A 27,375-nucleotide genomic window follows, 5' to 3' on the forward strand; every position below is an offset into this window, starting at 1 on the left:
TAGAGACAGAGTATTTAAAGCTCTGGCTAATAAGGCCTTCGCACCTGGAACTCGTCAAGTAGCCGAATCTTATTCAAATCAAATTCAAGTCTTAAGAAGTCTACTTTTCTCTAGAGTTTGATGATTGTGGGAGGTATTTTTGCTGCACTTGAAGAGCATCCCGCAGTCGTTAGCAACTTTTTTAGTCCCCTTTCTTTTTTTTTGCATTTTACCAGCAACACATTGCCGTGGAAGTTCATTCAACCTCGCCCCAGTGAACTTAGCTAAGGTTATTTTTACTTCCAAGCTAGATATTTTTGCTGCCCCAAACCCCTCCCCCCCCCCTTGCTGGGTGCCACACAGTGCGGCAGAGCAGCAGCAGCAACTGGTCCGGCCCGGTCCGGTCTGGGCCATGTACAAAGAGCGAGAGAGAGAGCCGCAGCTTGGCTCGGGGTCTGGTCTGCAGTTGAGTCTTCAGTCTGCAGTCGTCTCTTGGCATCGGATTTATAGGGCCGCCGCTGCCGTCTCAGCTGCTGCTGCTCGTTTAATGTTGTGCTTGGCTGCAACTTCTGGTTGCAGCTGTTGTTGTTGTTGCTGTTGCTGGTTGTTTTGCTTCCTTATTGGGTGAAAATCGCGCCACAGGGAAGTCGGCTTTTTGATTGCCAACCGATTGATTTGTCATTTGTTTGCAATTTGCCACACAAAACGCTTGCAACTGGGCTGCGGTATGCAAAATGCATCCGTTTGCAGAGTAACTTGCAACGTGCAACGTGCAACATGCCTCTGTTGTCATCGTCTGGCCATTGACTGGCCACAATTATGAAATCAATAACAATGCCGTCATTTTCAGCATATTTATTCATTGATTTATTTATTTGCCACAATTTGCTTCTTTTTTTTTGCTTTGCTTTCAATCTATAATTAAATGTAGACTGGCGTTTGTCGCCAGTATGCAAATCGATGCGGAATTTTCACAGAGCCAGAACACATTTCCATAGCGATTGATGGCAAGGCGAGAAGAATCAGAGTCGTGTTGTTCTTGTTGTTGTTGTTGTTGTCGTTGTCGCTGCTGTTTTCATAAATAATTTTGCGTAAGCAGAGCCCCAACACATGCTCGAAGAGGCGGCCGAGGCTGCTTACGTGCCAGCAGCAGCAGCATTCGCAACAGATACATTTGCGCAGACACACAGCCACAGATACAGATACATTTACAGATACAGATACAGATACTTTTACACGATGCGCAGGCAGCAGCAGCAGCAGAAGCAGGCCAATGACCGTTTGACCGCTGTGTAATGATCTGTTCGTATCTGCTTGCCAGTGAATATTATTCACATTGAGCGAGCGAGTACATTGAATACTTTGAATAACTCATACGCACACTCATACGCATACTCATACGCATATGCAGATTCTTATGCGCTCTGCCAATTCATATGCCCATTAACGGCTTTCATCCGCTGTGGGAGACACAACCCCCTTCCCCCTCCCCCCTACCACCTACCCCACCTCTCCCCGCGACCTGCCACTGCAAATGTATCTTATCTAATTTCCTTTCCATTCAGTTTCGGCAATTGACGCAGCAGCAGCAGCAGCTACGACAAGTCCAAGATTTGATGGAGAAAAGTTAACAAAAAGAAGAATTAGCTTCTGGCATGACGAAGTTTAAATACCCTACATATAAAAAGAACTTTGCAATATATATTGCTGTGATATATAAGAAAAGCCTGTAAGATATCTTAGAAAAATATATAAACAAATATATTTCAAAGAATAAATTAATTTTCGATTCCTATAATATATATTGATCAAATGTTGTGCATATAAATATAAAGATATATAAAGATATAAAGCCAGATATTATTTTTTTATTTTTGTATATAAATACAAATATATTTCATATATAATTAACTTTCGATCCACTGTTCTTATAATATATATATATGCATATATACAAGGATATAAAGCCAGATATTTATTTTTTAAATAATATTCTTTGTTAGTTCTTCTATATAACATTTTAAAGGATAGTGCGTGCTTTAAAGCAGAGTTTAAGCAGATTAAGGGAAATTTTTTCGTTAACTAGATACTTTCAATACGAATTATGGGACTTCGAAAAGGCGCCCCAGAGTTCGACTTAACATAGCCTACAGATCTCTATGAAGTATAGACGAGGCGAAACAATAGAAATGGGTCCACTTTATGCCCTTAAAGGGGTTGGAGAGCCTGTTGCACTATGCTACACAAACCTAAAACCTTGTAATTTTAACCCTTAATTTTCGCTCGAATCCCGAGGCAATATGCCTCGAGAACTGGGAAGAACACTAAGATTAAAGACTAAGACTATCTACTATTTACATAGTTTATAATAGATTACCCTAGGAGGAGGTAGAAAAGACTATAATGCTCATGAATGAGCCTTCGCCTAATATGTTGATATCAAGAAATTTGGTTCTGGAAAGAAATGGAAACTTTTTAAGACAAAACAAAAAAATAACTCTTGAAAGATATGGCAGCTATACGAAACCAATAAAAAACTTAGTTCCCCAAATATATGGCAACTATATGATAAGGAGCTCTAATCCAGCAAGCTTTGATATGTATGACAAAAGCTCTCGTGCTGAGAAACTTGTTAGCATAGGGTAGGCAGCTCGTCGTGCTCATCCAGGTTTATATGCAGAGACTTTACCTTTCAGGTGTTACAAATTTCGTGATAAGACTAAGATACCCTCCGCAAAAAACGGCAACGATTTGTGTATTTGCATTTGGCGTCAACTTCGTTGCGCCTGTTATGAGCTGTCTTTTTGTATACCCTGTTTTTTTTTTCTTTGACGTTTTTTTTCTTTTTTGCTTTTGGATGTCGTTTAGCATATTCAATTGTCGCGCGGTGGAGTTTAACATATTTGCGTGTCATTACGACTGCGGCCCAGACACAGGCACAGGCTCAGGTATCCGATTGGCGGCGCCGGAGCAGCTGCTGGCCGGAGTTGGGAAATCGAGGAAAAGTTCGATCATCACACGGCAGCAATCACGTTTTATTTGATTTAATTCTGTTCGGCTGTCAAATCTGGAGTAAAAGTTCAACACGGCTGTAATTTATACTGGCGCAACGACAAAACTAACAAAGCACGTGGATCACCCACGAAAAGCCGCAGAGATCGGATCGGCATAAGCTCGGCACATGGTGTTCAGCCGGATCTACCCCCCTCGTGGATGAGGGGAATGAGGGTGATGAGGCGGATGAGGGGGATCGGGGCACTCTGAATTTCTCAATTGGGAAACGTTTCAAATTCGAACTTTCGAAATATGTTTGTGCACGCAGAATTCTCTAGAATTCGATTTCGATTTCCAACTAAATCCGTTCGCTGAATGAATAATCAAACAGAACGGCATTTTTAAGCGCACTGCAGTTGCCCTGATAAACCCAAACAAACGATATCAGAGTTCTTGAACTCTATGAGCAATTTTTTCCAAAAGATATAAAGTATTCATTTATAGGGCTTAAAACATAAGGCGGGGCTTTAAAACCCAAAGAAAGCACAGAAACAACTTAACTGAAGTCTAGCAAGACTGTTGGCGAATTTTATATAAATAGTAGAAGAAATTACCCGGCTTTGCACGGATCAGATGGCTTATATTCAATGAGGAATGGATTATATTCAATAAGTGGGCCGGAAATTGTTTGTATAATTCTGGGTAGATCGAATGTCTATGTATTCCTCCTGTATTTTCATACTCATATATTGCTAAGTCTCCATTTTTGTTATTTTTTTACATTTAACTTCACTTGTTTGATCTTCCCCAAACTTCGTAGGGCATCGACGAATAAGCAATTTGATAGGTGCCTGCTTGGGAGTATAAAATATGACAACATTGTAATTTACAAAAATTTTATTTGAGTAATTGTAATTGAGAACAATATCTTTATTAACAATAACTCACTTTTCCATGCAACTATTTTTGTTAAGCAAAACTGCAATTAAAAGTCAATTATAAAACGTTGCTTAGTTTTAGTCCACATTAATTTACTAAAATGAAATATCTTTAACATAAGTTTCAACAACATTAAAATTTACGTAAATACTACAAGCAAAAAAATTGAATACTTAAGATAAAAACAAAAAGTAAGTTGCAAATTAAATTCTTTTCAGCGTTTTGCAATCGCTTCCAAGAAATAGATTATTGCGAATATATAAAAAGATGTATATACATAAAAAAAAAAACAAGTAAGAGTCTCAACTCGGGACTTAAATGAAAGATATTTGATCTGTATAGCTACATGACAAATTCGGCGACTCTTTCTCTTAAGACCTAAGAGATTTGCTCAAAAAACAACATTTCAATATCGATTTTTATCGATTGCTTGGAAACGATGCAAGTTATCGATTATCGGATACGGCACTAGTTGAACCTACGTTCAAATTCTCTCTCTCTCTCTCTCTCTCATAGATTCTGATATATGTGGACGGGCATACGGATAGACATGGGTTGATCGACTCGACTATTGAGGCGGATCATGAATATATATATATATATGGAACTTTATAGGGTCGGAGATGCTTTCTTCTTTTTGTTAAATGCATGTGCACAAATAAACTATACCCTGTTTGCCAATTTTCATTGGGTTTCATATTTGATTGTCTAAATTTGTAGATTCAATACGAAAATTTTGGTTGTCAAGATACCTTTTTTTATTGCTCTCCAAACAATCTTGAGCATAAGATGCTCTTTGAGTTTTTTTTTAAGATCCTTTTACAATTTGATAATAAATAAATATTAGAATAATAATATTATACATTAGAGATAATTATGCATAAAAGGACTTAAATATATTCTTCTCGAATCATGAGCTTATCTTATCTTATCTGTTTTTCTCTTTTAGAATAATATGAATTCCCAATAGAATTTATATTTAATTTTAGATACTACCAGAGTTGCTCTGTTTTACTCTTTCCTACCGAATCTGTATTTAAATAATACTTGATTTAAATTTAGTTTTAGCTACAAGACAGTTAAATCCATATTAAAATTTTATTAAATTATACCAAAAAGATTCTCTGTAACTCTTTCGGTATAATATTAATTTTCCATCTAAAGCTCCACAATAAAATTAATTTCGTATAGAATAATTACACAATAGATAATTTAATTTTAATTTCATGTACTACAAAGTTTAAGCCCAATTACAATTTAAATTTAAATAACTTCGAATTAAAGAGAGAGAAAATATATTTGCATTGCTTTTACGAGTCGAGCTGGACTTAATTCGAATCTTGCAGCTAGCACACATATTTTCCATGCCACAAAGTGAGTTTCTTTATACATTTATTATTATGTGAAACACTTTTCGCAGTTTACAGTTAAATGCTGCAACTTGGCTAGTTGAAAGAGTCGCTCTTAAGTCGAGATCTTAACGGAGTCCGACTGCGATTTGGCACCAAGTGCTGGTCGCAGCGAATTGTCAACGCGGCAACAAGTTTGATTGGCATTGCTTACTATGAAAACAGCTGAATTTGAAAAAAAAAACATAAGTAAAAATAAATATGAAAGAAAATTAACTTGCAGATAAAGTGCTGCAGTCGCATGGCCAAGTCCAAGTCCAAGTCCAGCAAAAAAAAAATGGAAAAAAAAAACTGTTTTATATGCAAAAATAGAATGAGACGAAAAAAAACGCGCACGCTCGGAACATTGACCCACATTTTTCAACTGAAGATCACCTTCTTCTTCTGCTTCTTCTTCGTTTTGATCTGTGCAAACATTGCATAAGAATGCCGAAGAGCAGCCGTTAAAAGTGAATCTGTTCCCCACAAACAACAAATATCCCAATTCGATCGAATTACAACACAAATGCAAGCCAGGACGAGGAAAGGGAAGGGGAAGGGGAGGGGAGAGATCAGACAGTTGTGCCAACAAATGTTGGATGCATTTTCGAAATTTTCCTCCATGTGGCACGTGGCCAAAGACAAAAGGTGCCAGGCGAAACGAATTCGATAGCGTTAAAAAACCGAAAGGAAAAACTGTACGAAAAGTGAAAACGGAAGCGCCACAAAAAAAAAAAAAACTCAGCCGCATATCCGGTCACAGCAGAAGTTGCCCAAAATTGGGGTTCACTTTCAGGTACAAAACTGGGCAAACAGGCTAACGGCGAAAATGCATTAGTCCAACTAGCTGCTGCTGCTGCTGCTGCTGCTGCTGCCACGCCCAGGCACTCAAGAGTCGCCCCTTCCCCTCCTCCTCCTGCTCCTCTGGAGCGCCAGCTCGTGCCGCAAAGGATTGCGTGGCAGCGCGTGCCCGGCAACAGCCGGAAGTCCTCTTAAAGTGACAACTGGCTGGCTGGCTGCAATAAAACGAAAGGATTTATATTTCCCATTGTGGCGCATATCTTGAGAAACTGCTGCTGCGCCAGCTGACTTACATGTCCTTTATTTGGGCTAGTAACAAAAAATAGGCGGAAAACTGCAACATTTTTTCTGCTTATTTCTTTTTTAATTTGCCAGAATTTTATACCCTGAACCCTTTGAAAAAAAAAGGTGGGTATATTGTGTTTTAGCACATGTAACTGGCAGCTGGAAACGTTTCCGATTTTATAAAATATACTTTAATTAGTATCAATTCTTGATCAGGCCGTCGAGCTGAGGGAAATCTCCTTTTGTCTATCTATCTATGTGATCGCATGGATCTTAGACATCTACACAAGTTGGAAAAACTTGGAATTTTCAATATATAGTTTATTCTCATATATCATATGCAGAACAAGTTTATCTTGTTGTTCGATATCTTCTCACATTTTCATAAGATCGATTTTGGATGGTGATAACATAGCTCTAAAATAAAAAGATAATACACATATTAAAACTATATTACACTTTAAATACCAAAATCCATTCCCCAAAAATTGGGAAGAAACAACTCAGTTTTTAAGGTTTAGCCCTGCGACTAGGTATATACACACTTTTCTTTATAACTTAAAAGCCATTAAATTTCATTAAGATCGGACTATAAGCACCGAAGTTATCCTAGATGTTAATTTTCTTCTGTGTGTGCATAAAAGGAGGCTGTAATTCTCGCAATATCCTAAGATCGGACTCTAAGCACCGAAGTTAATCTAGATGTTTGTTTTCAAGTATGTTATGTGTGTATAGAAGGGGCTGAGATATTTGAAATAGCATAAAGATCGGACTCTAAAGGCTTGTAAAAACATTACGATCGGACTATAAGCACCGAAGTTTTTCTAGTTATTGATTTTGTATATGTATGTATAGAAAGAGGCTGGAATGCTAGTAATATAATAAAGATCGGACTTTAAGCAGCGAGGTTAATCTAGAAGTTTCTTTTTGAGAAGAAGCTTGGAATGCTTGCAATATCATCAAGATCGGACTCTAAGTACCGAAGATAATCTAGTTGTTTGTTTTTTGTATGTATGTAGCGAAGGAGTCCTGTAATATCATAAGCAACAAACTTAATCTAGTTGTTTGTTTTTTGTATGTACTTATAGACTTAGGCTAAAATGTTTGTAAAGGCCGCTTGGCGCAGGGCTCTCAGGGTAGCCGCTAGTCGAGCACGCCCGACTAGAGTGCTCCTGCCTGTTTTTTTTTTTTTGCCGAGTCTGTCGTCTGCGGCATCGCATTTCGCGGAAGCATGCGTCGATTCGCTGACTCATGCCGCACGTTTATCCTTTTTATGGGCTGCCTTAAGGCTTAAGCCTTGCCCCGGCGACGGCGACAACGACGGCTTAGGCCACTGTCAAATGTCACGTAAAGTGGGCAGCGGCTGTCGCTGTGGTCAAGCTGCTGCTCAGCGGCTCACAGATCATTAATTTGCCGCTTATGGCACATGCATGGGGTATTGGCCAGGTTCAATCGGCGGCGGCGACAAACAGTTAACATGTGTATTTGCCGGGCTACTTGTTGACCGGACAAAAAAAAACAATAAACGCACTAAATACATTTTTGGCCAAGTCATTTGCACGGTTAAATATCAATTAGCTGTGGGTGGAGCCTAGCGGCAGGATCTCAATGAAAATGCACCAATAGGCAAGCGCGCTACCTGCCTAGCACAGACACGCACACACACACACACACATATACATATACTCACACAGCGACAGCGGCATAACGAGGGCACTCGATCGTGTCGCAGTTTGACAAAAACAGCTGTTTTCTGAATGAAACCCAGGCGGAGGCGGCCATATGTGTGTGTGTGTTGCGTGTGAGTGTGTGTGCGTGAGCGTCTTGCCCTCATACCTTTAGTCAGCCATAAAGAGAGCGCGCGTGAGAGTGAGAGAGGTTTATGAATGAAATTTGCCGCCGCTCTCGCTCTCGCGCGCGCGCCCTGTGCCAATTTTCAAGAGCAACAGCTAAGAGCACAGCACACCTGCCTCCAACTATTGCGCTCTCTTTTGCGCCTGCACAGCGACGACGAGTCGATTAAGCTTCCGACTGGCTCTCTCGCTCTCTCTGCGCGTAGCGCGCGCTCTCCCCCTCTCTCGCTCTCTCGTGGCAGCGCGCTCAGATTCATATAAATAACGCTGTATGGCCAACGTCTTGAATCATAAGATCGACAACGTTCGACGTGTGCAGATCAGAGCAAAGTTCAAATCGCAGGCGAACTCACAATTTTTGTATTGTTTTAATAACTTGTGAAGTTTTTGGCTGTATTGTAGTTTGATTAACGCCAAAATTAAAATAAAACAAAAAAGAAAAATAGAGACAATCTTTTTGCCCGGTTTAATAAGCAAAGGCAAACAAAATAAGAACAATAAGCTAGGCTAGTCAGCCGCTTAAATTATATAAACAATAAAAGAGCGTACAACAAAAGTATTTAATGGATTTTAAGTGTCAGTGACTCGATTATAACCACAAGAAAATATAGACAAAATTAAGAAAAAAGAGCAACAAAAAGCTAAATATAAACATATACACACACGCGCGCTGCTGTATAATCAGTCAATAACAACTGGTGATAATAAAAGAACTTACAACAACAACAACAGCAACAACAACATCATCTGAGCAGAGAACCAGAATTTAAATTAAACAAAGGAGCAGCAGGGCCAAAAAAACAAAAAAAAAACAAATATTCGTGTTGATATCATTCGAGTATTTTTGTTTAATTACACGGCATACAAATGGCAGCCTACCTGGATCCCACCGGCCAATATTAATATCAATAATTAGCAACAATTTCTCAGCTGCTTAAAGAGTTACACTAAATAGCCGAACCATGGCCGCCTACCTGGATCCCACTGGCCAATACTGAGCTCCAGCTAAAGATTAAACGTTTCCAAAAGAATTTAAGTACCACAAACAAAAAAAAGCATAAAAAATGTCGCTGGCTTTGGATCCCACTGGCACCTACTAGCATTGCAAGCTTTGGTCACACTTTTCACCAACAGCAGCAGCAACAGCAAAGACAACAACAGCAGCAGCAACATGCTCGATCTGGATCCAACGGGCACCTATCGGCGGCCGCGTGAGTCGCGTGACACGCGCCACAAGCAGCGGCAGCTGGCGCTGGATCCCACCGGGCAGTACTAGGCGCCGCCACGCCCACACATCCATACACCGCCTTTGCCTTATCCAAAAAAAAAACAAAAAAAAAACAAACAACTACAAAAAACTATCCAAAATTCTGGACATGATTGGGGGCGCGCGTTGGTTGCGCCTGCGTGGCCGCGAGGAGACATCCAGCTGCCGGCGCCGCAGAAAGTAGCCAGCAAAACTATTTTCTTTGTATTTAGTACTTTTTTTTACATATATGCATAATTACTATTATACATAAATTATTTATTATTATTATTATTTAAATTAAATAGCTGTTCATTGAGTTGTTCACAAAAAACATGAAGCGATAATTGCTACACATATTATCCTATATCATAGCCAGTGTTGCCAATTCAGCTGCTTTCCAGCTAAATTTGGCTACTAACAGAAAACAGTTGAGCTTGTCAGCTGATCTAGCTATCTGCTAGCTATTTAGCTACTTTTAGCTTTTATTTAAAGAGCCGCCTTGGCAACACTGTTCATATCGCATATCCATACACACACACATACACATACACATACACATACATATGTTATGCTATATAAATATATTATTATTATTATATATTTATCTAATAATTGTTTCTGAAGAAAAGCAAAAAAAAGTATTAAATTTAGTGTCATATTTATGCGCCAACATTTTTCAAAGTTTCACTCTTCAAAAAAAAAAATACAACGAAATTACATATTTATCATTTTCTTTTTCAACTTTTCTTGCAAACGTTTTTCATAAGCTTAGCGTTTTCTTTTATTTATGTGTAAAAATTATTAAATATAAACGATTTTTAGCATTTAAGTGTATGTTATTTATACAAACAACAAAAACCTACACAAACAAACACACATAAAAATATAATATTAAAAGAAATCATATTTAAAAAAAAAATATATTCAAATTTTTTCTTATGGGTTATGTTGGGCGTCGAGATACCCTTCAGGCGCAACAAATTGTCGCATTTAATTACGCGATTTTCCACACACACACACACACACACACGCGCGCACGCACACAGTTGCAGCTGATCCTAGGGCCTGTCGCAGACAAATTGCCGCTGGGGCCATAAAATATGATTTTCCGAACGGGCAGCGCATATTTGATGAATCTGTGTGCATTAATTAATGTCACTGGGCGGTCGCTGCCGGCTAAAATGGCAAAATGATCAATAGAACAACAGCAACAACAACAACAGCAACAACAAGAACAACAGCGAGCAGCAGCAGCGAGAGCGCACAACGCGTGCATTAAATTGCATGCGGAAGTAAAAGTTCAATGTTCGTTTGTGCTCCACAAGTGATTAGGTCAATAATAACAACAACGCAAACAATTGCAGCAACAACAACAGTGCATCTCTCTCTCTCACTCGCTCACTCCATCTCGCATACACACACACACGTATCATTGAGCAGCTTTACACTCAATGCATATGCATTCAGAACTTGCATTCTGAGCGCGCGAGAGAGCGCAAAAGCTCGCACTCACGCGCCATTGCGCTCAGTAAGCTGCTGCAACAGGAAGTTCAGCAGCAGCCGCACGACGCGGATATGTCGCGCTAAAAATAGACACGTTAGCTTTTCGGCATGAAGTTCAGGGAAATCTAGTGAAAGCGCCCGCGATAGAGAGAGAGCAAGCGAGAGAGAGAGCTAGAGCAGCTGTTGCTGCCAAGGTTGGCCTAACGGAAAGCTCTCGCGTTTTGCATTGAAAAAAACAAAAATAACAAAAACAACAACAAGAAAATGCAATTAATACGAGGAGCGCACATGAAGTGCAAGCATATTGAACGCTTGAGCGCTTGAACATTTGATCGCTGGCTTATCTGCGCAATCGTCGGGCTGATCGTTTCCCAGGCCCACGTCTTGACCCAGTTTAACAGCCGCAGCGATATTAACTTGTCATTTATGGCACCTTAAAAGCAGCCGAAAAAAAATCAACATAAACAACGGCCATAACCGCAAGCAGAACTTTCTAAGTGAAAGTTGCCCTGGGATGCAGCGACTAGAAAAGTCTGCGCGGCCCACCTGCCGCACCGCACCGCACCGCACCGCAGCGACCCGCCCCCAGCCCAACACGACTGACTAACTGACCGACTCTGGAACTGTCTGTACCAAATTGTCAGCGTCCCACACACACTCACACACACGCACAGAGTGGGAGAGAGAGAGAGAGAGAGAGAGAGATACTCACCATATAACTTGACCTACATTTTTGCAAGACAATAACAACGAAAAAAAAGAAATACGCATACAAATACAACATTTTATAAATGTGTATGTATGCTTGTATATATGTACATACGTTGAGAAAAGAAAAAGCAAGAAATTTCCAACGGTACCGCGCTGGGGTCTGGCGCTGATTCAATGTTTATGAAGCGGTTGGGCTACACAGTTGCCGTTGTTAATGTTGTTGTTGCTGTTGTTGCTGTTGTTGTTGCTGCTGCTGCTCCTGTTGTTGTTGTGCTTTCAAAAAATTATTATCGTAAAATTGATTTCATTGAAGTTGTCGACTCTGCCGGCTCGCTGCGACGCGTCGCAGTCAGCGCTGCCTGTGTGCACGCGTCTTGTAGCTCAATTTTTTTACTTTTTTTTATTTATTTTTTTTTTTTGTATATTTATTTTGATAATTAGGCGAAAGGTGAACAAACTCAACGAACTAACTGCCAGTTAATTGTAGTTGTTGTCGTCTGCTTATTGTGGCACGAGCCTCGCGGCAAGTTAATTGAATTGAATTTACACCGTTTGTAAAAGAAATCTGTTGATCCAATTTTAAGGCTAAAAATAAATGATAAAACAACAAAAGGCAACAGGATACGTTTTAAAGATATATTTAGGGGGAAGCCCCATATGAACAGATTTTGTGTGCGACCTTCTTCTAGATATATGTCTGTATATAAACAAATGCAAGCGTGTGCTATGTAATATATATGCATCTGTTTTCTATATAAATACATATATTTCTGCATGTTTATTTTTGAAAAAAAAATAATTTATTGTATGACATGTCTTTATATATGATTTTCGATTTTAGATCTAAAAAACATATCTCTATCTATTCTCTATAATAAAAAGCCTATTTAAACATGAGTTAAAAAATAAATACGTATTTAAAAGTTTATCCTAGCCTATCCCCACTGCAAAAATTGTTTCTTAAATACGTATAAGATTAAAAAATTAAATTAAATTTTAAACTATACATTTAAATCCAATTTTCTTTTATATACCTTCAAATTCTCTATCCCAGTTTTTATTGTTCGTCTTCCATTTAGGAAATGTTTTAAATTATTTGCAAGCTTTTGTTATATTAATTGCATTTCTGCTTTAAATAACTTCATTGGATTAAAGATACAAATATATCTTCAAAGTTTTATTTATTTAATTATTAGTTTTGAATATTTTAATACATGTTATTTTTTAATTTTTTTTTTAATTTTAGTTTTTTTTATAAGCTTTCGTTTGCCTTTTTGAATGTCCACAATTTTCACTCCCAAAAGAGAAAAACCCTTTAAAATAGTTTTTATCTTATCCCATTTTATTATTTTTATAAAAATGCAATTCTTTGATTATGTTTGAATTTAAATTAATTGAATATGCCTTTCAGTAAGCTTTCATTTGTTTTATTTGTTGCATTCGTGAAAACTCCTTCAAAATTTTCTACTTCAAAAATAAAACTGTTTTGAATATTTAAAAAACTGTCATAATATTTGTTTTTCTACATTTCAATCTATTGAAATTGCCTTTCACAATTTTCCCTCGCATTCAAAAAATTCTTAAAAGTTTTCTACTTGTAAGCATATTTTTTTTTTAGTTTTTTCTTTAATATTTTTTGTTAACCATCATTTAATGAAATATGCCTTTCTGTAAGCTTTCGTTTGCCTATTTGAATGTCCACAATTTTCACTTGCATTCGAGAAAAATCCATTAGCCAGCAACAACAGCACCCAACGCTTTTCTCCAATACCGAAAAAGCGAAAGAAAATCTGTGAAAAATACAAACAGCTAAACACTCTCACTGCTCTGGGCCAGGCGAAAGGTCAATGACATGTTCCAATTTTCGACAACTAATGTTGTTTTCATTGTGAACACCAATGAAGACGACTGCGACTCAAGAGCAATGGGACAACAACAACAACAGCAACAACAAGAGCCTAGGCTGAAAACAAATTCAATTCACTTTCTATTCCAATGAAAAATCGCTCAAAGCTCCAAAATCAACAACAGTAACAACGAAAGTGGTAGACAACAGCAGCAACAGCAGCAGCAGCAGCAGAAACAACAGCAACAACAGCAACAACAGCAACATTTGAGTTTTGGTAGCAACCTGGTCTTGGCTTGACTTGGCTGGCCAGCAAAATCCATTGATCTTCGCTTTCGAGTGGACAGCAGAGGGGGTAAACAACGGCGCACGCCTCATTAACAAAGGCAGCGGGACGAAGAGCAGCAACAGCAACAACAACAACAGCAACAACAGCAACAACAGCAACAACAGCAGCAACAGCAACTTGAACAATTTGAAAGCGATTTGAAAAGTACACTGAACGAAAAACAAGCATTGTGTGCACTTCATTCATTCATAGAAAATTCTTAGCATTTCTCCCAAAAATATCGTACTTAATTTCAGATAAGTTCTCAGTAGTGTTAAAATAAGTTTAAAAATTCTTGCCACAATTCGTACTTAATTTCAGATAAGCTCTCAAGTGTCTTAAAATAAGTACATAATTTCATGCTTCAATTCGTACTTAACTTCAGATAAGTTTTTAATTGTCTTAAAATAAGTATGTAAGTGCTTAAATAAATTCATTTTACTATTCATTTTAGATAAATAGTAAAAGATCTTACAATAAGTATAGAAATTCCTGAGTCAATTAAAAGGATACTTTAAATAATAGATATTTTCATATTTTTATCAAGCTTTTCATGCTAGAAACAAAAATATTATGCTTGAGTCAAGTTGTGTGCACCACAATTACACACATACTTAAAGGAAGAAATTTATGCTTAAATCAAGTATTCTCATGATCAAAAAGTAATAAATAATAATAAAAATAAATAAATAAAAAGTATTGAAGAAAAGTTAAAAAATCTTGCTCTAAATAAGAATTTAATACTCGAATTAAGTTTTTGGATCAAGTAAACCCTGTCTAAGCGTACTTTTAAAACAAGACCCGGCTTCAGGTTTGTTATACCTGATGTTTTTCGCTCAGTGTAACGTTTGTTGTTTTTGTTATTTGACTTTAACGGTTTCCGTTTTTTGTGTCTTACCCGTTGACTGTTTTGTTTGTTCAGCCAGCAGCAGCAGCAGCAGCTGTTGCTGTTGTTGCTGTTCATTTGAATAACTGGTGAAAATTTCACCCAGACAAGTGCCTTTTGTTATATATGTATATATATAGTATATGGATATACACCTTTTAGAGCCGCACATACATATGTTTTCTTCAGTTTTAATTTCAATTTCGGTTTCGGTTTCGGTTTCATCTCTCGATTCTGCGCAGCAAAACAAAAATGTGGTCCGCCAGCAAAAGTTTCTCCTAATTTGCAAATATGGTTGGAAAAAACAAACAATAAAAAAAACAAAAAAAATAATTGACAGATGTTTTCGCATAGTTTGGCAGCGACTCACGTGACGTCTGTTACATTTCTGGCTAAGTTTTTATTAGTCATATGTATATAAAAATATACAGGAGCTAACATTTCTTTTAACTTTGATTCACCACGGGGCGTATGCGCAATGTGCAGCTAAATGGGTCGCTTTAAAGTGTTTCGTTTTGGGTTTTTTCCAACTGGCCAATTATCAAATTGGCCAGCTGCCAAGCGCTTAGAACCCTGCAAGCCATTGACTTAATAGGCCAAGAGGCCAGCACACACACACACACACACACACACACACGCGCGCACACACACTTGCGCGCTTCTTCGGAAAAGCGCAAATTGAAAAGTGAAAAGTTGCCAGCAAATTTGCTGTCGCTGTCTTCGTCTTGGCCTGGCTTTATGTCTGCACACTTGGCTCTTTTGCCAATTGCAAATTACGTGCCATACAAATCAAGTGGCCGACGTTCATGTGGGCTGCGGTTGGGGATTCGAACCCGCACCCGCACCCGCACCCTCCCCCCACATAGAGCGCGCCCACGAGCGGCCGTTGTCGCCGCGGCTGCGAGCGTAACTCGCACTTTCACGTCTAATGCCAAAACACGTTGCAATTTTCATTACTTGGCACTGACTTTAATGCCTCTTGGCCAAGTCCAAGTGAACAAATCGCCAACAAAACCAGCCAAAGTCGTCGAGTGCGCCTTTTTGGCTGCTGCCCCTCGCTCACGTGACGTTTCCCGAGTGCAGTCTCGCCTGTGTCAACCACCAAAAATAAAATAGTCGGGGTTCGAACCGGCGTCCTTTTTGGTTCGATTCGTGAACCTGGTTTTCCCCAGGCCGGAGTTCGGCTTACGATTCCGGCCTTCGGCCTTGTGGTTCAATTCATGAGCTTAATTTTTCCTAGGTCGGGGTTCGGTTAGCGGTTCGAACCGGCTTCCTGCCTTGTGCCTCGATTCGTGAGACGGCATTTCCCCAGGGCGGGTTTCGGCTTACGGTTTGAACTGGCATCCTGCCTTGTGGTTCAATTGGTGAAAATGCTTTTCCTCAAGCTAGTGCTCGGTTTATGGTTCGAACCGGCATCTAGTCTTGTGGCTCGATTCCCCCAGGATGCGGTCCGGTAACCGGTTCGAACCGGCATCCTGCCTTTTGGTTCGATATGTCAACCTGGTTCGAACCGGATATTTTAAAAACTATAATAAAGCACAAAAATCAAATATAATAAGTTTCTCCCGAAAGTATTTTGATTCTGATAATCTGGTTCCTGTTCCGATTAAGGATTCGAATAATATTCAAAAATAATTCTGGATTCGAATCGGCTTACGGGCTTAGTCACCTGTCTCACCTGCCACGCGTTGCGTAAGCAGAGCAGCCTCAATAAATCCCGCAGATCTATCGACTCATAGATATTGTCTGTAGTATATATTGTGCAAGCACCTGACAATCAATTAAATACTCGCCCACAGGCGACAACAACAAGACACAAACAATATTTATTTTTTTTTTGCAACAATTCAATTAAAAAACTATTACTACATTATTAAAATAATTATGATACCCTAACTTTGAGCATATGCCCATTGTCAGCCAGTTTGTGACATTCGTAATCTTTATGTTTATGATATATCAACAGGTAAGAGAATGTTTTGGCAGGTTTGATATAACATATAACATGCATGACATAGGAGTCACAAGTGGGAAGTCGCTGGTTCAAATCTAGCGCTGTTCAATTATAATATTGTTTTGTACCTATTTTATTAGTTTTTTTCTGCTATGTTTCAAAAAGAAAAAGCAATACAGAAAAATTAGGAAGAAAAATAAGTTAAAAACTAGCTAGCGTAAGGTCGATGGTTCAAATCTGTCAATTTTCAATTTTTATATTTTGTGTATTTATTTAATTTCTTATTTTTTTTTAAATTAAGAAGAAAACAAAGTTATGAAAAAATGGGTATAAACGATAATAATAACAAATCTTTTTACGATTCGAGATTAAGCCCAAGACAATTTTAAAATTTTTTCCCAACTTTACTGGCTTACATCCATTTAAGAACAATTTTAAAAATATATTTATTGAAGTAACTTTCATTTTCCATTCATTAAACATTTTATTCTGATAAATTTCCAAGAAAACTAAAGAACTCTTAATGTTTGTTTAATGCTTTAATAAATATTTTAAATGAAAAACAACTAGATAATGTTAGTTGCCTAATTCGCACTTTTTACCTCTTACATTCGACTATCTTAGACTTAGATGTAGTAGACTTAGTCTATGTTGTCGATTATATTCCTTCAATATTATTCATTCCTCTACGTTGTAACTCATCTGTTTTCCTAGAATAGTTATGAAATGTCGGGAAGCGCAAGTTTATAAGGAAACTATAATACAGTTTTGTATTCGTTGAAATGAAGCTGATGCATGAATGATAAATGATATATATTCCTTAAATATCTACTATGTTTTACTCTAGGCTAAGCAAGTACAATTGGAGTTCTTCTTCTTCTACTAACTAAATAATTTGTAAAGTGTATTTGGGCTTCGTTACAATCAAGAGTCTATCTCTCTCTCTCGTTGCTTTGTTTTCGATATGTAATAAGCCAAAATACTTGAACAAAAAAGAGCGCTGAAATTTTTGGAGACCCCCAGACAAGGTATGAAACGTGAGCCGGCATTCACACACACACACACACGCTCGCTTGGGGCCCGGCTAAATGTGTGCCTGTGCACCTGTCAGGTGAGACTGTGCTGTGTAGCTGCGGCGGAACCCAATCCATCTAGCGCCTCTATCAGCATAACAATTAAGCTTAAATGCCTGGCTTATTGGGCCCCCCCGAAAATTGGCATTATTCACACTTGATTGGAGGCATGTGAACATTTTTTGTGGCACTACGCCTTGCATGAGGCCCATCAAATGTTTCCCAAATTCATTCAAAATTTCATCTTTGGACGGGATGGCTACGTGACAAAAGCTGAAAACACGCACGAATCCAAAAAAAAAACTATATCTGAACATATGTAGATACAGATACGCGACGAACAGATACAAGATGCAGCGATAATGAGCCAAATATGGATATGTATCTATATATATACATATATATATGCATATGTGTATATGTGTATGTATGTATTTACATGCCACCCAACTAAAGCTTTCGTTGCATTTCCAGCATTTCGATCCTAACTAAGTAAATCCCACCTTAGACATACCAAAAAAAAACAAAAAAAATAACTGAATTCAAATACACAAATAAACATAAATAAAAACAAAGAGAATAAGAGAGTGGGAGAGTGGGAGAGCGGGAGAGAGGGCGGCAGAGCGATTGGGCAGATACTGATATACATATGTGGGCAGCCGCAGCGCAAAAGAGCGAGCGAGAGAGAGAGAGTGCGCGAGAGTGGCAGTGAGAGCGAGCGAGCGAACAGCATAGCAACATACAGAAGACAAAAACAGTTCATTGAACTATTTGTGAGCTTTTTTTTCGTGTATGTGTGTGTGTGTGTGTGTGTTTGTGTTTGTGTTTGCTGTGGTTTCTTTAGTTTTATTCGTGGATTATGGTATCATAGCCCAGGCATATGCCATATAGCATACAACATATAACATATGGCATGGCACATATATACACACACACTCGCACACACACACTCGCACACTCGCACACACACCTTTACATACACATAGCTTCTTCAAAGGTTTTAAGGTGTCATGTGTTTTTTGAGAGGTTTTGGATTTCGACGCTTCGACCGTTTGCTGTGTAATGGTAAACTTTTTATCATGAATTCCAAATTGATAGGGCCCACAAGTGTGACTATTTCTTTAGATATGTATATATGCACAGATAGTTTATATGCGGAGCCCTTGACAGACACACAATAGAAATGTGGACAGCGGGAAAGAAAGCTCAGGCCGGGTTAATGCTGATCACAAGTATTAAGAAAATATGCAAGTCATTGCAATAGAAATACACGCACAAATCAACATAGCTCTGGACTGCTTCACCTGACTGACTGACTGAGTGACTGACTGACTGACTGACTGATTGACTGACTGATTGACTGATTGCTGATCAACTTCGTCTAAGCCATAAAAGCTAGAAAGCTAAATTCCTTTGGTCTGTAGTTACCTCTTGTGTTGCAAATGCACGCTGAGGCGCAGTTTGTAATCCACCCGCAAGCGTGGAAAATTCGTGGAAAGCTCTTGCAATTAGCCTCAAGCTCATTCCTATAGATTTCCGATCAAATTGGAAACACAATTCTAGCAAAAGCCAACTCGAACTAGTGGAAACTGTGGATCAAGTATAAGTTGGGCGAAGTTGCGGGCTCAAACTCATTTCCACGGAGCTTTAATCAAATTCATTCCATTTTAACCGATTGATTTAAAATACACTTAGAAAAATCTATGTAAATTATGTTAAAGTTTCGAATGAAATTTAAATACAAAATTAAAATTTCCGATTGATTTTAAATACACTTAGAAAAATCCATTAAATTATATTAAAATTTCTAATGAGATTAAAATAAAAATTAAAATTTCCGATTGATTTTAAATCCACTAACAAAAATCTATTTAAATTATATTAAAATTTCCAATGAGATTAAAATAAAAATTAAAATTTCCTATTGATTTTAAATTCACTTAGAAAAATCGATTAAATTATATTAAAATTTCTAATGAGCGCAAAATTGGGTGAAAAGGTAATTTCTAAAATTTGAAGAAGCAATATTTGGCTCAGACAAATCTGCAGTAGCTGCTCCCAAATAAATCAGTTATTTAAACCTGTCCAGACGCTCGGCTCGTTTACAATAAGCCAAGCAAAAACGACCTTGAGATTAGCAAGTGATAAATGCATTAAAACAATCGGGTTTATGCACACACACACACGCACACTTAAATATTTGGCATATAGCAATTCATGAAACGATTTTATTATTGAATTTATAATGCAGAAACAAACCCAACCAGACGCCGTCTTCAAACAAAATAAACCTTTTTGGACAACAACAGCAATTCCGACAAAAATGCATTTAATTAATTTTATTTTTAATCAGTTGCCTGCGTTATTTGCCTTTTTTTAAGCGCATTTGTTGTCATTTTTAAGTTCCGATCCGATTAAAAAAAAATGAAGAAGAAACCGGGAGTTCTTGTTGTTCCTTTGTTGCACGGATTAGAACAAAAGTTGGGCGAAACACGTCTTTAATTTTATGTTAATCGCAGCGGAAAAAAAAACATCGACAGCAACTTCGAAGAGTCTTTTACTCATCTTTCTCTAGTTCCTCCTGTTAGTTCCCAGTAAATAAACAATTTAATTATTTTGTTTAAGCGATCAAATTAATTAAGATGTGCGCATTTAAGACAATTTTAGCGAGAAGAAATGAATAAAGAGGTTTATAGATTAATAAAAAAAACTTTTAAACAAATAAATAATAATAATAAAAAAAACGCGAAATGATTAAATGTTTCATCAGCTAATTTATAGAAATTATTTTAAATGTGAATCAAAATAAAAACAACTTTGATCAGAAAAAAAAGAAATCCTAAGATTCGATTTAGTTATGACAAACTTATGGGAGTTCGAACTCTATAAGCTACATCGGAAACAAACTCGTACTGCGCGGGCAATAGGAGGACCTACATTAAAAATTTCTAGCTCTTATAGATTCTGAGTTCGACGAGTTCATATATACGGACGGACAGACGGACAGACGGACTGACAGATAGACATGGCTAGATCGACTCAGCTATTGCCAAAATTGCTCAAAAAACAGGATTTCGATATCGATATCGGGGCAAGTTATCGATTATCGGAAACAAACTAGATCTGCGCATGGACTAGGAGCACCAACAGCTAAAATTTCAAAGTCTCCAGCTCTTATAGGTTCTGAGATCGACGAGTTCATATATACGGACGGACAGACGGACTGACAGATAGACATGGCTAGATCGACTCAGCTATTGATGCTGATCAAGAATATACTTTATGGGGTCGATGATACTTCCTTTACACAAATGCATTATACACTTTTAACTAATTTTTAATGGTTTCAGGGTATAACAAGTAAGAATCGGGAGCTCCCGACTAGGGGATACCCTGAACCCTCTTCTTCCAACAAGCGATAGGTATAAAATGAAAGATACCTGATATATATATATATATAGTATTCTAGAAGCTACATGTCAAGTTTGGTGATTTTAGCTCTTATTATTTACCAAAATTGCTTAAAAAAACAGGATTTCGATATCGATTTTTATCGATAACTTTGAAAAGAGGCAAGTTATCGATTATCGGAAACAAACTCGATCTGCGCATGGACTAGGAGCACCTACAGTCTCTAGCTCTTATAGGTTCTGAGATCCTTGCGTTCATACATACGGACGGACGGACGGACGGACGGACGGACGGACATGGCTAGATCGACTCAGCTATTGAAGCTGATCAAGAATATACTTAATGGAGTCGGAGATACTTCCTTTACACAAACCCATTATACCCTTTTAATCCATTTTAATAGGTTTAGGGCATAAATAAACACAATTGCGCATGTTTCGCAATCAAAGTTAGATAGATTTACGTTAAGATTGCAAACAAATTGCAGAAACACGTTTAATGCACAAAATGCGCCAGACAAGAGCAACAACTCCGCCTACGATAAGCGACTCGATGACAACATAAATAATAATATAAATAAATAAACATTCAATTAGAATACGACTAGATCATAATATGTAATGCTAGACGCCAAAGTCAAAGTCAGAGCTGGAGCTAAGTGCGAGTCGGAGCCCAAGTTCAATATCAAATGTCAGACGCTGTGATAGACGTGGCTCAATGAGATCGGTCAGTCAGTCAGAGAGAGAGAGCGAGAGAGAGAGAGAGGGAGGGAGAGAGAGAGGGAGAGAACAGGAAGCATTACGCAGATTAAAAGCGGCATTGGGCGGCGCAGCGCTATAAATCAAATATACTTACTACGGGGCTGCCCCGGCTAACACGCCCTTTTTGGCCAGCTCGAGACGCAAACGTCGAACGGCGAACGGCCAAATCCGAAATAGAAAAAGACAATACCAACAAAAAATAAAAACTCCTGCAGCTCGCAATCAATCAAGGAAGAAGCCGACTGGGACATACCCTGAATCTGCTGCTCACTTAATGTGCTTCTCTTTCTCCTGTCTCACACTATATATATGAGAAATGCATTCTCGACTAACTTCGGTGCTTATAGTCCGATCTGTATGAAATTTGCAGTGCTTAAATATGTCAGCATACTGCGTGTGCATACCAAAGCTCAACCTTTGGAAATGAGTTTTTCCAGCAAACGTGGACCATATACCAAGTTCAGCTTTTAACATATTTTGAGTTACGCTTACACAAGCATGTATAAAATAAATATTTATCAATATGATAAGCTTGTTCTGGTTATACGACAATATATATTTCCAATTCCAAGTTCTGTTATTCTATTTTTTACACTATTTTCTATTATATTATCCGATATGGACAGAGACACAGCCGAAGCGATCCAGCATATCTACTTTATGGACTCGGCGATGCTTTCTTCGGCCTGTCACAAACCGTTGCACAAAACCATTATACCCCTTTTAATCCATTTGAAATGGGTTCGTGTTTAACAACAGCAACTGCAACTTACACAAATGACAACTTCCGCATGTAGCTCATGAGTCTGTAATTTAGCTGGGGCAGCAAATGCAAAGCTCGGCTCGAAACTAAACTAAACTGCAATTGTATATCTTTTGGCGGATCGATTTTGAGTTTCGATTCGAAAATCGATTTGCATTGTGTTTACTTGTGCTTGTGTTTACCAACAAATTGACATAATTTGCTTATAAATGTTTAATGAAAATGCCCAAAGACTTGGCGCAGACCCAACACACAGCGCCAACAACGTTGCAGACACCCGAGTGTGTAGTTAGCATACTTTTCCATATCTATCATTCCGACATGAAACGGGGTATATTAGGCCTAAACGAATGTTTGTTACGAGCGGCAGCTAAACAGAACGTGCTCGGCATGCAAAAGTAAGGTTTTCTATCGGAAGTCGAGTCTGAAAGACAAACAATAGTTTGTGACCCACAGAAATACTTTAAAGATAACAATAATTAGAAAATGTTTAAATATTTTCTGGCATATTTTAATATCAGTTTTAAAGGCTTCAAGCTTAAAGTAGAAAATTGTCTATTTATATTTAAGAATAGCGAACATCTTGTAAAGTTATATTTGCAATCGTAACATTTAATAAAACAAGTCAACCCTTAACATATATAAATTATAAATATAACTAGTAAAATTAAAAAGAAAAACTTTAAATAAACCATTTTTATTGAGTTCAAAGATTTCAAGATGAAGAAACAATTCGAATCGAAAGATTATATAGAATAATTTTATAATAAAAAGAATTTTTAGAAAAAAAGAAAAAAAAAAGGAGTTTTGCATAATCTTAACGTTTAAAGTAATAAGTATATTTCTTAAAGAAAAAAAGGATATATATACAATTTTTTTTATATTATAATAATCTATGTATTTCTTAATGAAAAATTAAGTTAATATCAAATTTCTATGATATTTTGAAGGTTCTATGTTATATCATAAGCAAAATTATTCTATACCAATTTAAAATTTTAATTTAAATTAAATTTAATTTTTGCAAAGAATAAAAGAAAAAAAATTATATATAAATTTAAAAGTATTTTTTACGTTTTGTAAAGAAAATTGTATATTTTTTAAGAAGAAAAAAAAAAACAAAATGATGTTATACAAATTTTAATTTAAATTTAAAGATTTGTAAAATATTTAAAAAAAAAAAAATGCTTTAAAATTTTTAAAATATATTTTATATTTTGTTTAGATAAATGTATATTATTTCAGAAAGCAAATAAAATTAAGCCATAAAAATGTATACTTATGTATTTATGTTTTGTTTAGATAAATTATAGAAAGAAAAAAAAAACTGGGCATCTGCAAATAGTGTATTCTCCATGTTTTCCTTAAAGCACTTGTGTAAATAATCAATTGAACAGACAAAAAGAAAAAAGAAGGACAGAAAAAAGATCAGCCACAAAAGCCAAATGCTAATTTAGATATCAAAGTCGACTCGCCCCGCCCTGCCCCGCCCCGCACCGTGGAAATATTCGGAATTTGTAGCTATAAATTGAAGTATTTTATGCCACACACAAACGACGACAATTAATTTGAAAAAAATTATAATAATTTATTGAGCATACATATATATGTATATATAGTATTTACATGTTAAACTCGTTGTGATTATCTGAAATATACTTTTTTATTTTGGATATGTTTTTTTTTTTTAATTTTATTTTCATGTAGTCGCCAAGAACATGAAAACTGGAATAATGCCCGATGCCTGGCTGCATGTGTACAAAAACACAAAACGCATTAAATTTGAAATGATTAAATAAACAAATTGATTGCATAACACAAAAAGCCGCAAAAATAGTCTAAAAAGAAACAACAAGAAATTATGAAATAATTAGCATATTGATTTGATTCGATTGTGCATACTATATGCATATATATAAAGGGATTTATATATATATATATATATAAATATCTATATACAAAAGGATTTATATGTATATATAAATGCAGACAGAATTTATTAAGGAACTGAAGAATTCACAAACAAACGAGAAATAAACAAAAACAAAAAAAACAAGATAAAAATATATAAAAAAAACAAATAAAATGATTAAGTTAGAAATAAATTAAAATTTGAACAAGTTAAGTAAACTAAATTAAAAAAATATTATAGTAAAGTTAATTAAAGTAAAATAAATGAAAGTAAATTAAATACAGATAAATTTAAGTAAACCTAATTAAAGTAATTATTTGTAAATTAAATAATAGAAAATTTAAGTAAAGTAAAATAAATGAAAGTAAATTGAATTAAGATAAATTTAAGTAAATATAATTAAAGTAATTAAAAGTAAGTTAAATAAATTAAAATTAAAGTAAAGTTAATTAAATTAAATAAAAGTAAATTAAATAAATTAAAATTAAAGTAAGGTAAATTAAATAAAATTAAAATAAATAAATGAAAATTAAGTTAAATAAAAGTAAATAAAATAAATGCAAATTAAAGTAAATAAAATAAAAAAAAATATATAAATCAATTAAGTAGTGAAACAAATTATAATAAATAAAACTTCAATTAGAATATAAATAAATAATTTATTAAATATAAAGATATATTGAATAAGGAATCACACAAATATAATTAAGTTAAATACTGAAACAAGCAATAACAAATCATGAAGAAAAGTAATTCAATATAAATTGATGGAATAATATAATATATAAATAATTATTTAAATTTTGTGTGTGGAATATATATAGAGATAAGCAGACTATAAATGAAAGTATTGCTCAGACAGAGAGTAATAAGATCGTTACTTTATTAAATGGAATGGGTGCTATTAATATTTATTTATTTTTAATCAACTTGCGTCCTCTTGACGCACTTGCCAGTTGGCTAAAAGCGGCATTAAAGTGCTCGCAAACCAGTCAGCTGTTCGGCAACAAGTACCCCCACATTTGTGCCCCTCATTCAGACGGCACACTTTTTAAATTTGGAGCCAGTGCGACCTGTTCTCATTTTAGCCACCCAACCCAGCCCCAAATCCGATGCCCATCCAGCTGAGCTGCGTCTGACGCAAATGGAGTTACCCATAAATGCGACACATACTCATATGGTATTACACAAATTAATTACTGAACACATTCGTAGAATATGAAAATGAAAATGTCAAATGGGCTCAGACTTTGATACCGCGGAGAGTGCGTAGAACAGAACGGAAGCTGTTCCAGCTTAAGATCTCGAACGCGAACTCGATCGAATGGTTAATTTATGTAACCAGAAAAATGGTAACAACAACAAAAGCGATTACAATTATTGCTACATATTAACATTTGTAACATTCTTACATACTTAATACATTATTATAGTAATTTAATAACATGTTCTCATGGTCAACCTGCTGGCTAGCACACACACCGAAGTGCCACGGATTGTCGCTGTTGTTGTTGTTGTTGTTGTTGTTGGGCAGTGTGTATTGTACTCGATGCCTGACAGTTTCGATGCATATTTTAAAGAGTACATAGATCGCGGTCCACTCGCTCGATCATAATGAACAACATTTTACGGGCGTTAACGCGGCAACATGATGGCATGCCATGTGTCAAGTCAAAGATACCACCAGAGTGTAAACATCAAATATCACGATTTTCAGCTGTCAACAGTTAGGCGGATATATATATACTTATATACGGATCGGGTGAAAAGTGAAAATGCATCGTTCTAATTATAAGACGTGGTGATATCATCTGGCATCACTTGATTAACGAGCTTCAGCTTGGCAACCAAAGATCCGGCAACAATTGGCTGCACCTGATTGCATTCGCCCGGCCCCGCCCATGCAACGCCCTCCCGCCCCGCCCCTCCGCTCAAGTTCAATGCGAAACTGCAAATGCGAGACGCCAGACAAGGCAAACCCTTGAAAATGGACTCGACTCCACTCGACTCGCCTCAACTCGACTCGACTTGGCTCGACTTGGCTCGGCTTATCATCATCTGTGCGCGGCCTGCACTTGATACGCGCCGCGACAATGGATGATTGTCACCGGGCTGGGCGCGAGATACGGACACCCATAACCACAATTTGGCGGCCTCGATATGGAAATGCGGCACCGATGCGACGTGTGTGCACACAAAACACGATTCAATTCCATTTCTTTTGGCGAATTTCATCAGATTTGATTTTGTTTTAGTTGTTTTTTGTTTTTTTTGCCAGTGCCGGCAATTTGTGTGTTGTTCTGCTAAATTGGGTCTAGTTTATGCGGTTTGTTTATGAATCTGACCCTAGTCATGAACATGAAGTGCTCTGTTTTTCTTTTTGGCGGACATTTGATTCTGTGTATGGGCTTGGACTAGGGGAGAGTCGAGCGACTGCAAAATTTACTGCAAATTTAATTAGCCAATATCTAAATATCTAATTGACGGACGAACTGACTAGCTACCAGTTGAGCAAGGCATAGCCCAAGCCGTAAGAGTCAGGAAGCTTAAATTTTGACTAATGTTTCCCTTTTGGGTGGAAATCAAGTACTTAGACAGGACTTTGGCACTTTCGACCTACAAGGCTCGATTTTTATATAAAAAACATCAACAACAACAGAACCATTTAAATATACCTTGCAAACGTGACGTCATGAGCCTAGTTTAGGTGTTTTAGCGTCGGACCGACAAGCGAAAGGT

General features: G+C 36.9%; 1 protein-coding gene across 1 annotated transcript; it reads left to right on the forward strand.

Moving 5' to 3' along the window:
* The first annotated feature begins 8,542 nt into the window (after positions 1–8,542).
* tal-AA (tarsal-less AA) lies at positions 8,543–9,611 on the forward strand. The gene has a single exon (XM_064693792.1). It carries the CDS (start codon positions 9,411–9,413, stop codon positions 9,513–9,515), a length of 105 nt encoding a protein of 34 aa, XP_064549862.1. The 5' UTR covers positions 8,543–9,410; the 3' UTR covers positions 9,516–9,611.
* Positions 9,612–27,375: the final 17,764 nt, after the last annotated feature.

Source organism: Drosophila montana, unplaced genomic scaffold (assembly GCF_035044405.1).
Source record: "Drosophila montana isolate Dmon_TW-CO22-7 unplaced genomic scaffold, ASM3504440v1 contig_3733_1, whole genome shotgun sequence".
Classification (NCBI taxonomy): Eukaryota; Metazoa; Arthropoda; class Insecta; order Diptera; family Drosophilidae; genus Drosophila; species Drosophila montana.

Excerpts from the sequence above, each read along its gene's own strand:
- tal-AA (XM_064693792.1), top strand. The coding sequence starts at position 9,411 with ATGCTCGATCTGGATCCAACGGGCACCTATCGGCGGCCGCGTGAGTCG.